General features: G+C 37.5%; 1 protein-coding gene across 6 annotated transcripts in view; it reads left to right on the top strand.

Moving 5' to 3' along the window:
• Dennd1a (DENN domain containing 1A) overlaps nt 1-13,889 on the top strand; it is a 463,938-nt gene that overhangs the window by 105,459 nt on the left and 344,590 nt on the right. For 5 of the 6 annotated variants that reach the window (XM_076928662.1, XM_034495130.2, XM_076928663.1 and 2 more), the window contains one exon: nt 13,664-13,707. The exons of the other annotated variant lie outside the window; for it this stretch is intronic. In XM_076928662.1, coding sequence (XP_076784777.1) covers nt 13,664-13,707 — 44 coding nt within the window. The remainder of the gene's footprint in view (nt 1-13,663; nt 13,708-13,889) is intronic. 6 annotated transcript variants of the gene reach the window in all.

Raw genomic sequence — 13,889 nt, 5'->3', positions numbered from 1 at the left:
CTTTCATTTGTTTTAAGGTAGCATCACTTGGGCACAGAAAAGTAGTGTGCATTGTTCTGATAATAAAGAAGTGATTGTCTGAGGGCTGATTGTTTGAATTGTGTGAATTGGGGAGTGGTGTTTTTTTAGCATGACACTTTGGGAACTACTGCTTGGTTAGGATACTTTTGTTCCAAGATCTCTTTGAGTCAGTTCCTATTAAGAGTGAAATGTGTCAAGCTGTATAACAATGAAAATATTTGAACAATACAATACTTGTGTTATTATTGTATGGCTTTGGGGAAAACCTCATACTGTGTCTAATTGAATTTATTATGCTTAATGAAGTTTTGAAACCAAAGAATACCTTTTTTGTTTACTTGACCATTGAGCTTACATTCTTTAGTGTATGTAAGTACACTATAAAGTATGTAAAATGCTGAAAATTTGCAGCCTGGGAGATAATTATACAGTAGTTGCCCTATACCATTTTCAGGGAATACTGTTAACAATGATACTCTCTCTATGAGTTAAGTTCCAGTAAATAGCTGCAGAAGGAAGGGGTAAAAATAGTAAATTAACATTTGCTTTCATTAATAGTTTCTGTGAAATTTTAGAATAGAACTGATCACAGTAAATTTATTTGGTAAATTATCAATGTCCCTGTTATGAACCTCTTTAAAAATACCTGATAGGATTGTATTCAGAAGCATATCATTAATTTAAAATGCTGTGCTGTTTCTTTTAAAAGAGAACAAAGAATTGGAATATAGCTGCTTGATACAAGTTATGTAAATTATCATGGTAAGCGTAATATTGTATAAAAGGATCTGTAGAGTAGTTACATAGGATTTTTATCATGAATTGTGAAATAATTTTTGTTGGCTTCTACAGGTATACCTCTCTGAGTCCAGTTCAGTAATGATCACGGTGGCAACTGTGAGACATTTCTTTCCCTTACCACTGCAGCTATTAGGAGAAGCACACACCAGGTAGTCCTTTCTAACATAAGCTTTGGAAAGGCATGGGAAGCTGGTGTGTAGGGTGGTGGATTTTGAGGGCTAGGTAAAAGTTTTGTTTTGTGTCCTTGTGAAACCTGAAATTTGATAGCTACAAAGGAAAGTGGGTGATGCCTGGCTCCCTGGATTTTGTGTAGCTTCTTTTATTTGCCAGATGATCTGGTATCTATTTGGAGCCACTGTACTTTTTTGTTGGATAAAGGTGAATCATCTCTTTTTATGCCCCCTGTTTCTTACATGTGATAAAAATCAACCTAGTATATTCTTTTCTATTACTAGCTATACTTGTCATATTTAAATGATATTAATATAAAGTCCCTTTTCTGAACTTACATAATTAACCAAATTATAGTGAAGCTCATAGCTACTCATAAATCTACAGTGAGGTTGTCCATGCAGTTGCATATTTGTCCCAGCCCCAGTCAGCCGCAAAAGGACAGGTGAAAAGCTGCATTTAGCAATGTTTAGGCTTTGGCCCAGTAAGGAAAACAAAGTGGGGGTCGGGCACAGAGGTAGAGGATGTGTATTAAGGGATAGTTTTAATGATGGATTGTAGGTTGGTGAAGGAAGGCAGCATGGACCTGAACAGATGAAAGCAGTGGGAAGATTCAGAGTATACACTTGTGTGGGATTGAGGGACATTGAACAGAAAGAGAAGGTGGTAGGGCATGCTGGGTTCTAAGACATTTGCAACAGGAGCCTTGAGGGGGTTTAGTGCAGCAGTGGTAACATTTAAAGTATGACCGTGGGCATACCTATTAGCTCCTTTCTAGTTTTTGTGACAAAATATGAGAAAACAAAAGAAAAAGGGGGTTATTTTGACTCATAGGTTCAGAAAATTTACATTATGGAGGTAGAGGCAGAGCCCATGTAAGAGCCCAGAGAAAAGAGAGGCAGGAATTAGGCAGGTGCAGTTGCAGACTTCAGAGGTACCACCTACATTGTCCTGGTTCCTGTAGATAGGGCCACCTTGTGAATTTTCCAGAACTTCCTCATAAAAGTATCAGTAGCCATGAATCAAATGAAGCGTTTAACACATGAGCCTATGTGGGATATTTCATGTTCAGTGGGTGGATGAGGTTGGATGAGGACAAGATTGTGGGGAGAGGAAGCCAGGGAATGAAGTCCCAGAATTTGGACGGACTGTTACAGACAGTAAACCAATGGCCATGGTGGGAATACTGTCAGAGTGAGTGTCTACAGGTTCTGGGGAGTAGGACTGGCCTTGGAATTAGTATATGACAATAAAACAGTAGTGTGGGGTATAGTCTGAGGAGCTGAGGGCAAAGTCTTGAGTTTTGGAGAGTAAGAAAGAAGAATAGCTGGAATTGGCAACAAGAGGACACATACTTTACTGCCAGGACAGTAGAGAAGAAATTTCCATAGAGTTTTCATCCTGAAGTAGCCAGCATTGGATAGCAGTAAGAATGAGAAGAACATCTCTGGAGAGGTGGCTAGGGAGTTGTGGATGCTGGGTCCTGAAAAGGTCAGGACCACCTTATGTGAGTATGCCACATGCTTATTATACACTCATATATATGTGAGCATGCTGTATGCTTACATAAACTTATGCTTGTCCTTTGGCAGCCATATTTAAAGTCTATTTGTACTTTTTGACTCTGGACACAGTTCTTTGTGTTTAAATTTTTAAAAAAGTGTTAGTGTGGTTAAATGCTGATACGTATAGAAGCTTAAGCACACATCTATACCTTGTGATAGCACATAGTTTGAAAGGCTTTGATTTGGAGAGTGAAGAGGAGAAGAAAGATGCCAATGTTTTCTAGGAAAGGAAATTGATTTAGCTCATTATTGTTAGGGATTGATAGTTAAGAAACAGAAGTTGGGTGGGTTGCTCATAATGGCTTGGCTTAAAATTCTAGACTGTTGGTGACAGTTTTAAAAAGTGTTCATTTATTTTATGTGTTTTGGTGTTTTGTCTGCATGTATGTCTGAATTACATGCATGCCTAGTTCACAGAAGACAGTGTCAGATCCCCTGGGACTGGAGTTACAGATGGTTATGAGTTGCCATGTAGGTGCTGGGAATCAAACCCAGGTCCTCTAAAGAGCAGCCAATGCCTGCAACTCCTGAGCTACCTCTTAGTTCCTCATCGTAGCAGTCTTATAGCAGAAAGATCTTGAAGCATGTGAAAGGGAGTATAGGTCTTCAAAATGTTGTTTTGTTTGTTGGTTTTGAGACAGGTTGTCACTATGTAGCCCTAGAGGCCTGGAATTTTTTTATGTAGATCACACTAATCTACATGCCTTTGCCTACTGTGTACTGAGATTAAAGGTCTAGGTCACCATGAATAGTTAAAAATTTTAAGATAGAATTCTGTTATGCAATAATTCTAGTGGATATATACCCAATAGCAGTAAAAGCAGGCACTGGACAGATGTTTGTACCTCTAAGTTTATAGTGTGTTACATACAACAGGCAAAAGGATAACAACCCAAGCTTCATTGCTAGGATAGGAGGCAGACAATATGCCTGTAGATGCAGAGTATTGTTCATTTTTAAAAGGAAAGCAATTGTTACCTATATTATAACACAGACTTTAAAGTCATTAGACCATATTAAACATATCATTACAAAAAGACAAATATGCATGATTTCACTTACATGGGCTGCCTAGTTACATTAATTAATAGAGGCACAAAGTCAAATGGGAAGAAGGAATAAAGTGGTGGTGGTGCACTTTAATCCCAGCACCCAGAAGACTGAGGTAGGTTGGATCTCTGAGTTCAAGGCCAGCCTGGTCTACAGAGTTCCAGGACAGCCAAGGCTACGCAGAGAAACCCTGTCTTGAAAAATAAAACAACAACAAGCAAACAAACAAGACACTCATATACATAAAGAAAAGAAAAGAAAAGAAAAGAAAACAAAAGAAAAAGGAAGAGGTAGTAGTTAATGGGTTCAGAGCTTCTGCTGGAAAAGGTGAAACATTCTGGAGATAAGTGGTAACTGTTGAAGAATCAGTGAGTATACTCAGTGTAGGGTGCTGTGCACTGGAGATCTTGGAACTGTAAATTATATGTTACATATATTATAATTTAAAAACCTGTGGTTAGGTACCAATTCTCTGATGGCTATGGGTAGGCAATAGTTTTTTCAGGGACAGAGAATCCCTCCATGAAGAAATCTGTTGCATTTTGTCTTTTTGAGACAGTTGCTGGCCTGGTGCTCTCTGTACCTAAGCTGGCCTTAAACTCTTAACCCTCCTTCCCTAGTCTCCTAGGGAAGTGCTTGGATTGCAGGTGAGTCACCATGTCTAAGAATATCTTGGTGACAGCTCTGCCTGCAGGGATAACACCTTTTATTATTTACCCTGTGTGCGTTAGTTTAGTCCAGTCTCTCAGGTTCTCAGTGTTATTTAGAGGTCCTTGGAAATATTTCCTTGAGCCAGAAAACCATTTTTTTTGAAACCTCCTTATGGTTTGTTTGTTTATAGCAAAAAGCTTTCTCATTGATGATATAAGACTAACCTCTAACTTTAAAAATTCTTCTAAGTTTTGAACACGAATCCATCTCTTAAATATTGTATTTGTTGTAACTGAATGCTAATTATTTTGGAACCATTTTCTTTATATCCTGAACTTGGCAAAGGAGCCTAAGTAGAGGACTTGGAAAGCTCTCATTCATAGTCTGCTAAGGCCTGTTTCATGACAACATGTTGTCGTTATTTGTCCAGATGTATTCTTATTGTTGAGTCACAATAATGATGAGAAGACAGATCAACAGGAGGATGTAAATAAATAAAGCCAAAGAAGAAAGCTAGCGCTGGATTCTTTGGTGTTTGATGGGCCCTGGCTGAATCCTGCCTCTGTTACTTAACTGTTGATTTGCTCCCAGTGAGCTTCACAGTTAGTATTTATAAAATAGATACTTTCTTCTTTTCTCTTCGTTTCTTTTTATTTCTTTTCTTTTCTCAGGGTCATTTTGATTAAACAAGGTTAAATTGCCTGCAGTGATGGTTGGTGTGCCTAGTAAGTGGTAGCTAGTGGGCTTATAATTGTTCTGCAAATGTTTTAAATGAGATTCTGTTTCTAAAACTGAGTTTGTAAACTCAAAAAGCAAAGAAATGTCAGAAAGAGCCTTCAGTTTACAAAGATTCACCTCAGGGTTTCTGAAAATCAGGATAGTCCCTAGTGCATGATGTTTACAGATCATTAGCAAACAGATGCCAGGAGGCAAATAAATTGAACATAAAGAAGCCTGGTTCTTAGAGAGTTATAACATTCTAGGTAAGTATTAGAAGGCAATGGGAACATTTTTAATTGGGTTTATAAAATTTTACTTCAGGAACCCCCATATTTCCAATATGAGGTACCCCTTTACATCTATAGTCATCTCAGTTATAGTGCTTGCTTATTTCTCCTTTGGGGTTAACAGTATCCCAGCAATTAATATTTATTGTGTTTTTACCACATGCCAACATGATCTTAGGAAGCCCGTGGCAGTCAAAGGCTTTTCTTCAATTGGATGTTTTGAAATAAGCCTTTTTATCCACTTGAAGAGACAGGGTATTTAATTAGCGTATTCTTTTCTATTCTATTTGCTGTTTATTTGTAACAGAAAAGATTTTTGTGGGAAACAAGCTAAGTACAACATGGGTCCTGACTCCATGAAATATTTTGGCTCTGTTCTGTGTTGTGTTCAGAAGGAGGGTGTAGCATTATGTGTTTGATTGTTGATGTAGATGTAGACTCTCCCACTTCCCTGCCTCTCTTCCAAGAAGCCTTTGCTCTTCTCTTTTGGACAAGGCCCCATGTCTCTAGTCTAATCTCTTGCTTTAGCTCTTGGTCAGTTCCAAGGCAGCTGCTTGTACTTTGTTCTCCATTTATGCTCTGTTAAATTTAAACTCTTGGGGGTCTTGTTCATCACCTGGGCTGGACATGTAGCATTTGTACTACAAATGCATACTGACTTTTAATTGTTGGACATGTTGATAAAACCCTAGGCAAACCTATTGCTTTCTTTATAATAAAACTGAAATGATAGCTCCCAAGGATAACTTTATTATGAAAGTGAAAAACAGAAATTTGGTATAACATGCCTGTCACAGTGCTACTGACATATAGCTGGTACTCCATCAGTAGTTTTGAGTAAATAAATAATTGTCTCTTTTTGCCCACACAATCACAGATATTATATATCTATAAAGTATGTAGTAATGACACCTTTGGTGTTATAAAAGGACAGCTGTAATTTAAGTCTAAAATAGTTACATAGACATAAAAACGTGACATTTTGGTTACTTGTTCAAAAGAACAGCATAGGGCCAAGGCTGTAGCTCAGTGGTAGAGCACTTGGTTGTATGCCTGAGGCCCCAGGTTCTAGTCCCAGTACTGCAGAGAACAGCATCAAGCTTTGATAAAATAGATTTGTTACTCATGGAAAACGTCCATGAAATTGTGATTGTAACTATTTAAAAAGGTGACATTCACCTATATGTGTTATTATCAACTTGATAGGTCTTGGAAATTAGTTTGAAACTCTGAGCTAAGTAAAAAGAAACTATAACCATTTAAATGTAAATGCCTAGGTTGAAGACTGGGGTACAGTAGGGAAATGGTAACTTAACTGGGAACATCCCTTTGGGTGTATGTGGTATGAATTTTGTTAAGGATTTGACTTATATTCCTTTTGTAAGTGAAGTTAGTTATGAGACACATTTTAAGTTATCAATAGGTAGTGGCATTTCCTAGTTAAGATATTTTAAGCCTTCTCCAGACAGCAAGATGAATTCTCTGGATTTTGCTCTATGATGTCAAAGGACTCATTATTTGCAGAGCAGCTGATGCATTTAGAACTTGTTGATTCACTTAATTGGTAACTGTACTACATTCATAACTCCAACAGCTGAAAACAATAGGTCAGTGTCTGCTGTTTATGCACTAATAGCCACGTTGGAGCAGGGTATGTCGGAAGAGCAGAGTACGTGAGTCTGAGGAGGAATCCGCACGTGAATGCACTGTTGCGTATCACAGAGGTGGGTTTTCTGTCCTTCATTGAGGAGCACTATTTGTCTTTTTTTTTTTTTTTTTTTTTTTTTTTTTTAAATAGATGTTAGTGGCCAACTATGTTGTGTCTATGTTATCAGACTGGCTGCTGTGAAAGAGTATGTAATTGAATTTGAAATTCCAGCGTTGAGAGGAAATGCTAGAACTGAGTCATGGTTAAAATCAGCTCCGTGTTTTTATGTCTTACAGTTTTCCAGTTTTAGAACAAAAAGTGAATACATGCAGTAGGTGATAAAAATTTTTTAGGGGATAATTCCATTGGGATAGGGAAATCACATAAATGTTCATTTGAAGAAATTAGAGATACTGTTTTTCTCATTAGTGGGTTATTTATTTATACTCTTCTGAGTTTTTAGGATCAAATTTCCCTTTTAGGACTAGTAATTTTTAACTTAAAACATAAAAATATGAAAACTCTTCCTGTTTCATTGTCAAGAAAAGGAAAACTGATTTTTAAACTATGTAAAACATTTAAAATATTTCTTTTAAAATGTGACTTTTTTATAGGTAAATTTAACTATGATAGAAATGAGGGTATTGCTAGAATAATTATGTTCACTTAAGATGCTAAACCAACAATTTGAGTATTTTATGGTTATAAAGTAAGCATAGTAAGTTTTTGTGGCTTTAATAAGTTTAATGATAATATCCATCTTTGAAGCTTTTTGTCTGTCTCAGTCTAATTTGTAGTGACACTCTCAGGAAACTTTTAGCTCCCATTGTACAAAGGACTCTTGAACATAAATTTACTTCTAAACATGTCTAGAGAAAGACTGAGCTGATCCTCAGAAGCTGTTAAAATTTCTTGGACTATTTTCTTAGTCTGAAGTTCTGGTATATAAAATTGGAAAATACCATTAGAGAAAGAACAGTGGAGTGTGTGATTACCCTGTTTGCAGCAGATTCCCGTCTTCTCATCTGGAAAATTAAATCTGATTACAGCTTGGATTAGCATTTATGGTTGTAGGAGAGAAAGATAGTATCTTAAACTCCATGAAATTGAGCAATGAGATTATATGGCTGATAGTTATGTTTAAACCCTGACTTCTAATGGGAAGGCCTTTATAATGATAAGAATCAAAGGTGTTGAATCGTTTGTCTTTTATTGTCTGAGACATCCTAGATACACAGATTGGATAGCTCAGTAGGCATTAAACCTAAGTTTTTCTGCCTTGATTCCTGGTATGTTAAAAGTGAAAGCAGTGTAAGCTCAGATGCCACTCGAGCAGAGTTCTCCAGAGTTAGAGTTCTCCAGAGAGCCCCAGTTATGGAAGTTGGTGACATTTAGTTAATATACAGTTGTTACACATTTCATACAAAATGTGTCAGTGTATTTTTCAATGATTGATTAGAAAATATGCCATGCTTTCTTCAAATGTTAGCCGTGGCTGTAGGACAGAGAATCAGAAATAATTTGGAATGATCTGTATGTGAGGGTGTGTGCTTACATACTAGTTACCAATGTGCAAATGAGACTTCATATATAACCACAGCACTTTTATGATTTATTTTGTATTTTTGTTGTAAAAACTCTGTCTACCAGGTTTTCTAGGAACTTTAAGCCTAAGGCAAATGCAAGGGTTTGGGAGCTGTATAAAATAATTTATAGCGCCGTTCAGTGAGTCTTGCCCAAACTCTTATTCTATTAATTAAACATCCTGTGGCAATCTGGTATGTCTTATTAAATATTTAAAAGTATGGATAGTTTGAGACTAGAAAACATAGGTTGTTGAGACTGAGGAAGACCAGTCCTTTCTTTCTGGAGCTCTGTTTTCATCACAGCCATGGTCTTTGCTGGAATGAGCTTGTACTGTTGGGCCCTACACTAGGACAGTTTTGTCTTGTGGCTGTTACAAAAGTGGTATTATTGTGGAGACAGACTTGTAGTGGCCATGCTGTTGTGAAAAGGCGTGTCCTTCATACTGCTGTGGCATGGAACCTTGTCAGAAGCCTCTATTAGGCCTTTTTGGTTAAAAGATGTGTGGGCTCTTATCAGATGATCTGTATTGTTGACAAGGTATTTTAAATACAGAAGTAAAAAAACTGAAAAGTGTTTTCCTGCTGGGTATGGTGGTGTGTGCCTTTAATCCTAGCATTCAGAAGGCAGAGACAGGAGAATCTATATGATTTTGAGGCCAGCCTTGTCTGCATTCTAAGTTCTGAGACAGCCAGGAACCCTGTCTCAGAACAACAGAAGAAAAGTGTTTACCTGGGAGATAATATAATTGATTTTTAAATTTGAATCAGAAGAAAGCTGCTAAGACAGGAGGTTAAAGAAAAGTGTATGTTGTTATGTACTTAATTTTCTGTCTGAGAGACAGTTTTCAGGGAAAAGGCATGTACTTCTGACTGTTCTTACAGCCACTTGCATCAGTACTTGTTGGCTGGTGCTCTTCTGTGGTACTCTGATTCATCTGAAGATTTTCTCATTAAGAGTTAGCTGATTTGTGACACTGCATTTGGTGCTGTGTTTCTGAGTGAAAAGGTGTTTTGGGACATTAGAAATTACAGCACTAGATGGTGAATAAAAATGGATATGTAAATATCAGACTGATGCTGTTTTCCAGTGTGCATTATTTTCCATATAAATATATAGAACATTTCATAAAATGTTTCCAGACCATTTAAAACTCAAAGAAATGCAGCTGACGCAATGAAATACATAGAGTACTTGTAAAAACATACAGACATGCATGTGGATTGCTGCCAGACAGAAAATTTAAAGGCGGTTTGCTTAACTGCAGGGTGCTATGTTTTGTATGTGCCATGCTGAAAGTGTTAGTAAGGCAGGGTGTTGTGTTTCCTGAGAAAAGCAGATTGTCTTTGGACCTCTGTAACTCACATGTTTCCAATGTCAGTATTTTGGTGACATTATGGCATCCTGATCAACTCAATGTGAAAAAACATTGCAGCTTCTTGTGCAGAATAGATGTTTTAAGACAAATAAATTGTTTACAGTCTCTGTCTTTAGTTTTACAAAATGACTTTCATAGTTTTATCAGCTATCACACTGGATCTTTGAACTAATTCAATGGAACATTACAGATTGGACTTTGGTTTTAAAAAGCATTGGCTTAAAAAAAAAAGTATTGTTTTAGAGAATGTTAAGGACCCATGAAGTTTGCTTTCTGTTAAACCTCTGGGGCCTTAAAGAAAATCAAACAAAAGTCTCATGCTTGAATTATAGTAAACAATAGTGGGTGTATTGTCCTGGAACATTATTCTGTTAGAATCTGGGACTCTCACTTTAGGGATGGCTTTGAACCAGATGCTGCCAACTGTTGAAGCAGTGTTTGCTGTAATGTGCTTGGGATGCCTTCTTACTGGCTGCCTTGCCATCTTCACTTTTAGTGTGTTAAACTGTTCCATCTAGTTTCTTTTAATTTCAGTCTATTAAATATATAAAAAACATTTAAATATTAGTTTAAAGTAATGGGTTTCTTATTAATATTGTTTCTTATTTCCAGAGGTTTAAAAAGAGACTTAAGTACTTTGTCTAACATATAGACAAGAAAGTTTGAAGAATATACCACAAATTTTGATTTCTGTTGCTTATCCTTTCATAAGATGGTGGTAGAAAATAAAGCTTTTTTCTGCTGATATTTTATGATTCTCAAGAAGCATAAACTACTGCAACAAAGAAGGCATGCTAGTAAAGATCCAATATGCAGTCATATGAATGAAATTTTCTGGTTGAAGAATTATGTTAAGCACATGGCATTTGGGAGAAAAGGAGCAAGCTGTGGGTGACTCTGGCTTTCCCACCCTCTGGTTGGTTATGCCTCTTAGTGACACAGAGCTGCTGCTTTTGGGTTTGTTTCTAGATTAACACATCAGGTAGCTTTGTTTGTTTCAGGGACGGTAGTTATTGTGCTGCTGCTGCTGCTCCTCCTCTCCCTCCTCCTCTCCTTCTTCCTCTTCCTCCTCTTCCTCCTCTTCTTCTTCCTTTTCTTCTTCCTCTCCCTCCTCCTCTCCCTCCTCTTCTCCTTCCTCCTCTTCCTCTTCCCCTCCCTCCTCCTCTTCCTCTTCCCCATCCTCTTTCGTTCTTCTTCTCCTTCTTGTCCTGCCACCCACCAGGTTTCTTGGGCTGTCCGTCACATCTTGCTGCTAACTTTTCTATGTGAGAGCCACACAGTTTGAACATGTTTGGATCTGAAATACTCCAACATCAGATGTTGGCATTTTAGGTTAAGAATGTTCAACCCATAAAGTCAGTACAAATATTCCAAAAATATGAAAACCTCACAAATCTTTAACATTCTGGTCCCAAGCATTTTAGATAAGACATACTAAATCTAGACTTTGCCTGCCAGCTTAGCTAGTGCCCTCTGACCTCCTATCTCAAGAGAGCAGAGTCCTGTGTAGGTCAAGCCTGCAGGTCAAAGACAGCCAATGCTTTTGCTATCTGGCTCAGGAGGGGAGCTCCCAATGGTGCTGCAGGGAGCATTACTCTAGAATTCTCCAGCTCACAACCTAGACATATCATCAGTCTCCATAGCTGAAGGTCAAGGGAAAGAGAGAAGGTGATTTTCACTTGTCTTTTTTAAAATTTCATTTTTATTCTTTTATTTTTGAGATTATAATTTAATTACATCATTTCCTCATTCCTTTTTCTTCTTCCAAACCCTCCCATATACTGTTCCTTGCTCTCTCAAATTCATGGACTCTTTTATCATTAACTGTTGTTATATGCGTATATATACACAAACACACACACAATATATATATGTATGTGTATGTATATGTATTCCTAAATATAACATGCTCAGTCTGCATAATGTTACTTGTATATGTGTTTTCAGGACTCATCACTTAGCATTGGATATCCAGTTGCTGTGCTCTTCCCTGAGGAAGACTTTCTCCCTTCCCAGCATTCCTTAGTTGTGTGTAATTCTTTGGTAGGGTTGAGGCCTGTGGTATTTCCCCCATTCACTTTGGCATGCCTATTGGGTGTTATACATATTCAGCTCATGTTTAGGCAGTTATGTTGCTGAGACTTTATGGGTGTAGCTTCTGGGGTTATGAGGAGACACAGTCTCACAGCCCTTAGAATCTTTCAGCCCACTTTTCTGCAATGTTTCCTGAGCCATATGTGTGGGAGTTGTCTTTGTTTGGAATGGGATCCAAATTTTGTGTTTTGATTGGTCATGGTTTCCTGTAATAGTAGCCATTCATTGCAAAGCTAAGCAGAACACACTCAAAGAGGCCAAAAATGGTCTATCTTATGTACTATCACCTATATGGGGAACAATACTTTAGGTATTTGTGAGTATTTCTGTTCTTTGGGGTAATCCTAGTCTTAGAAAAAAATCCAATAGCTTTTGTGATTTTTAAACCTATTTTAAAAATTTAAAAGTAGCTTGTTTACCTCACCCACCTGTTTTTGGTCTTTCCTCACTGGAGAATTAATTGTGCTTTGGAAGATTTGACCCTTTGAAGAATTCATGTTCATAGGGAGGTCAATTGGCATTTTAGTGTAACTTTTAAAGACACAAATGAAAAAGAAGCAGTGTGTGCTGTGAGATTATTGTTAGCTGGGAGAGCACCAAACATTGTCTTTTGTATTGATAGATGATTCCCCAAATATATGCACTATTCTGTCCTGTCCCTTTGCAGCATGTCTCTAAGAAGCCAAATCTTTTTCTTTTTTTCCCTTTTTAAAATTATATGTGTCACACACACACACACACACTGTAGCTGTCTTCAGACACACCAGAAGAGAGTATCAGATCCCATTGCAGATGGTTGTGAGCCACTATTTGTTTGCTGGGACTTGAACTCAGGATCTCTGGAAGAGCAATAAGTGTTTTTAACCACTGAGCCATCTCTCCAGCCTCCACAATCTTTTTCTTTCTGAAACGCCTACATGCTTTCCTAATGGGTTGTAGTTGGAATGCTATTAGCTTTTACATGGTACATGTCTGTGTCAACTTAACAGACTTAGCATTATTTTACAGTTACAACTTAAGAATGAACTGACCCCTTTAGTAACTACAGAGGTGGTCAGAAGAGATATTTTCACCTTTATATTTTATATTTTTTACCCAAGCCTAATTATGTCACTTCTTATAATATTTGATTTTATACTGATAGACCAAAAGTGCTGGTTTTGTTTTGAAGGAAACTTCGCTGGTTGTGGCTTTGTTTTCAAAAGCACTTGGGGAAGGATATGTTTTATTTTCCAAAGTGCTGACTTTTACATTTGTTCCTTGAAAGAATTCTTCCCTTGCTGTCCTTTTCTCCTGAGTCTGTGTCTGGTACTTAAGGTTTGTCAGGCCAACATCTGTAACGATGAAAAGGAGGCTGCTGATTAGAGAAGAAAAGTCAAGCAGGTTTAAGACTCATTTTCTTTGGAAAAAAATATTGAGGGCAATTTGCAGCTGGCAAGATTTTCACATTAGGTAATAGTCTAAAGTTAACAGAAGCATCAGCCTTTACAATCTTTCTTTTCTGTATTTCTGGAGGAGGGCAATGGGCGTGCCTTGCTGAGGCCTTCCTTGTGCTCATCAACACAGCAGCCTCAGCTGCCCCCCTGGATCCCCTGCCAGGGCTGCTATCATCTTCTGATCAAATATTAATGTGTGATCCTCTGCTTGCTCACTAATCCAAAGCCAATTAATATTATCTGTCAATTATTTACAGATCCTGAGGTGCAGAGGCAATTCCCGGAGGACTACAGTGACCAGGTTTGGAATGCGTAATTAATTTTTTACATGACAAAATTTATTTCAGAGTTGTTCAACATATTATTACTGTTCTTTTTAACTGAAAGAGATAAATGAAGTTTTAGAAAGGAATAGAATGGTAATTAGGAACCAAAGACAAAAAGTAAAGCACAGTGGAGTGGGATTGAAAATATTAATGCTAG

The sequence above is a fragment of the Arvicanthis niloticus genome, chromosome 2, assembly GCF_011762505.2.
Source record: "Arvicanthis niloticus isolate mArvNil1 chromosome 2, mArvNil1.pat.X, whole genome shotgun sequence".
In the NCBI taxonomy this organism is placed as follows: domain Eukaryota; kingdom Metazoa; phylum Chordata; class Mammalia; order Rodentia; family Muridae; genus Arvicanthis; species Arvicanthis niloticus.
This window is presented reverse-complemented; position numbering and strand designations above follow the sequence as displayed.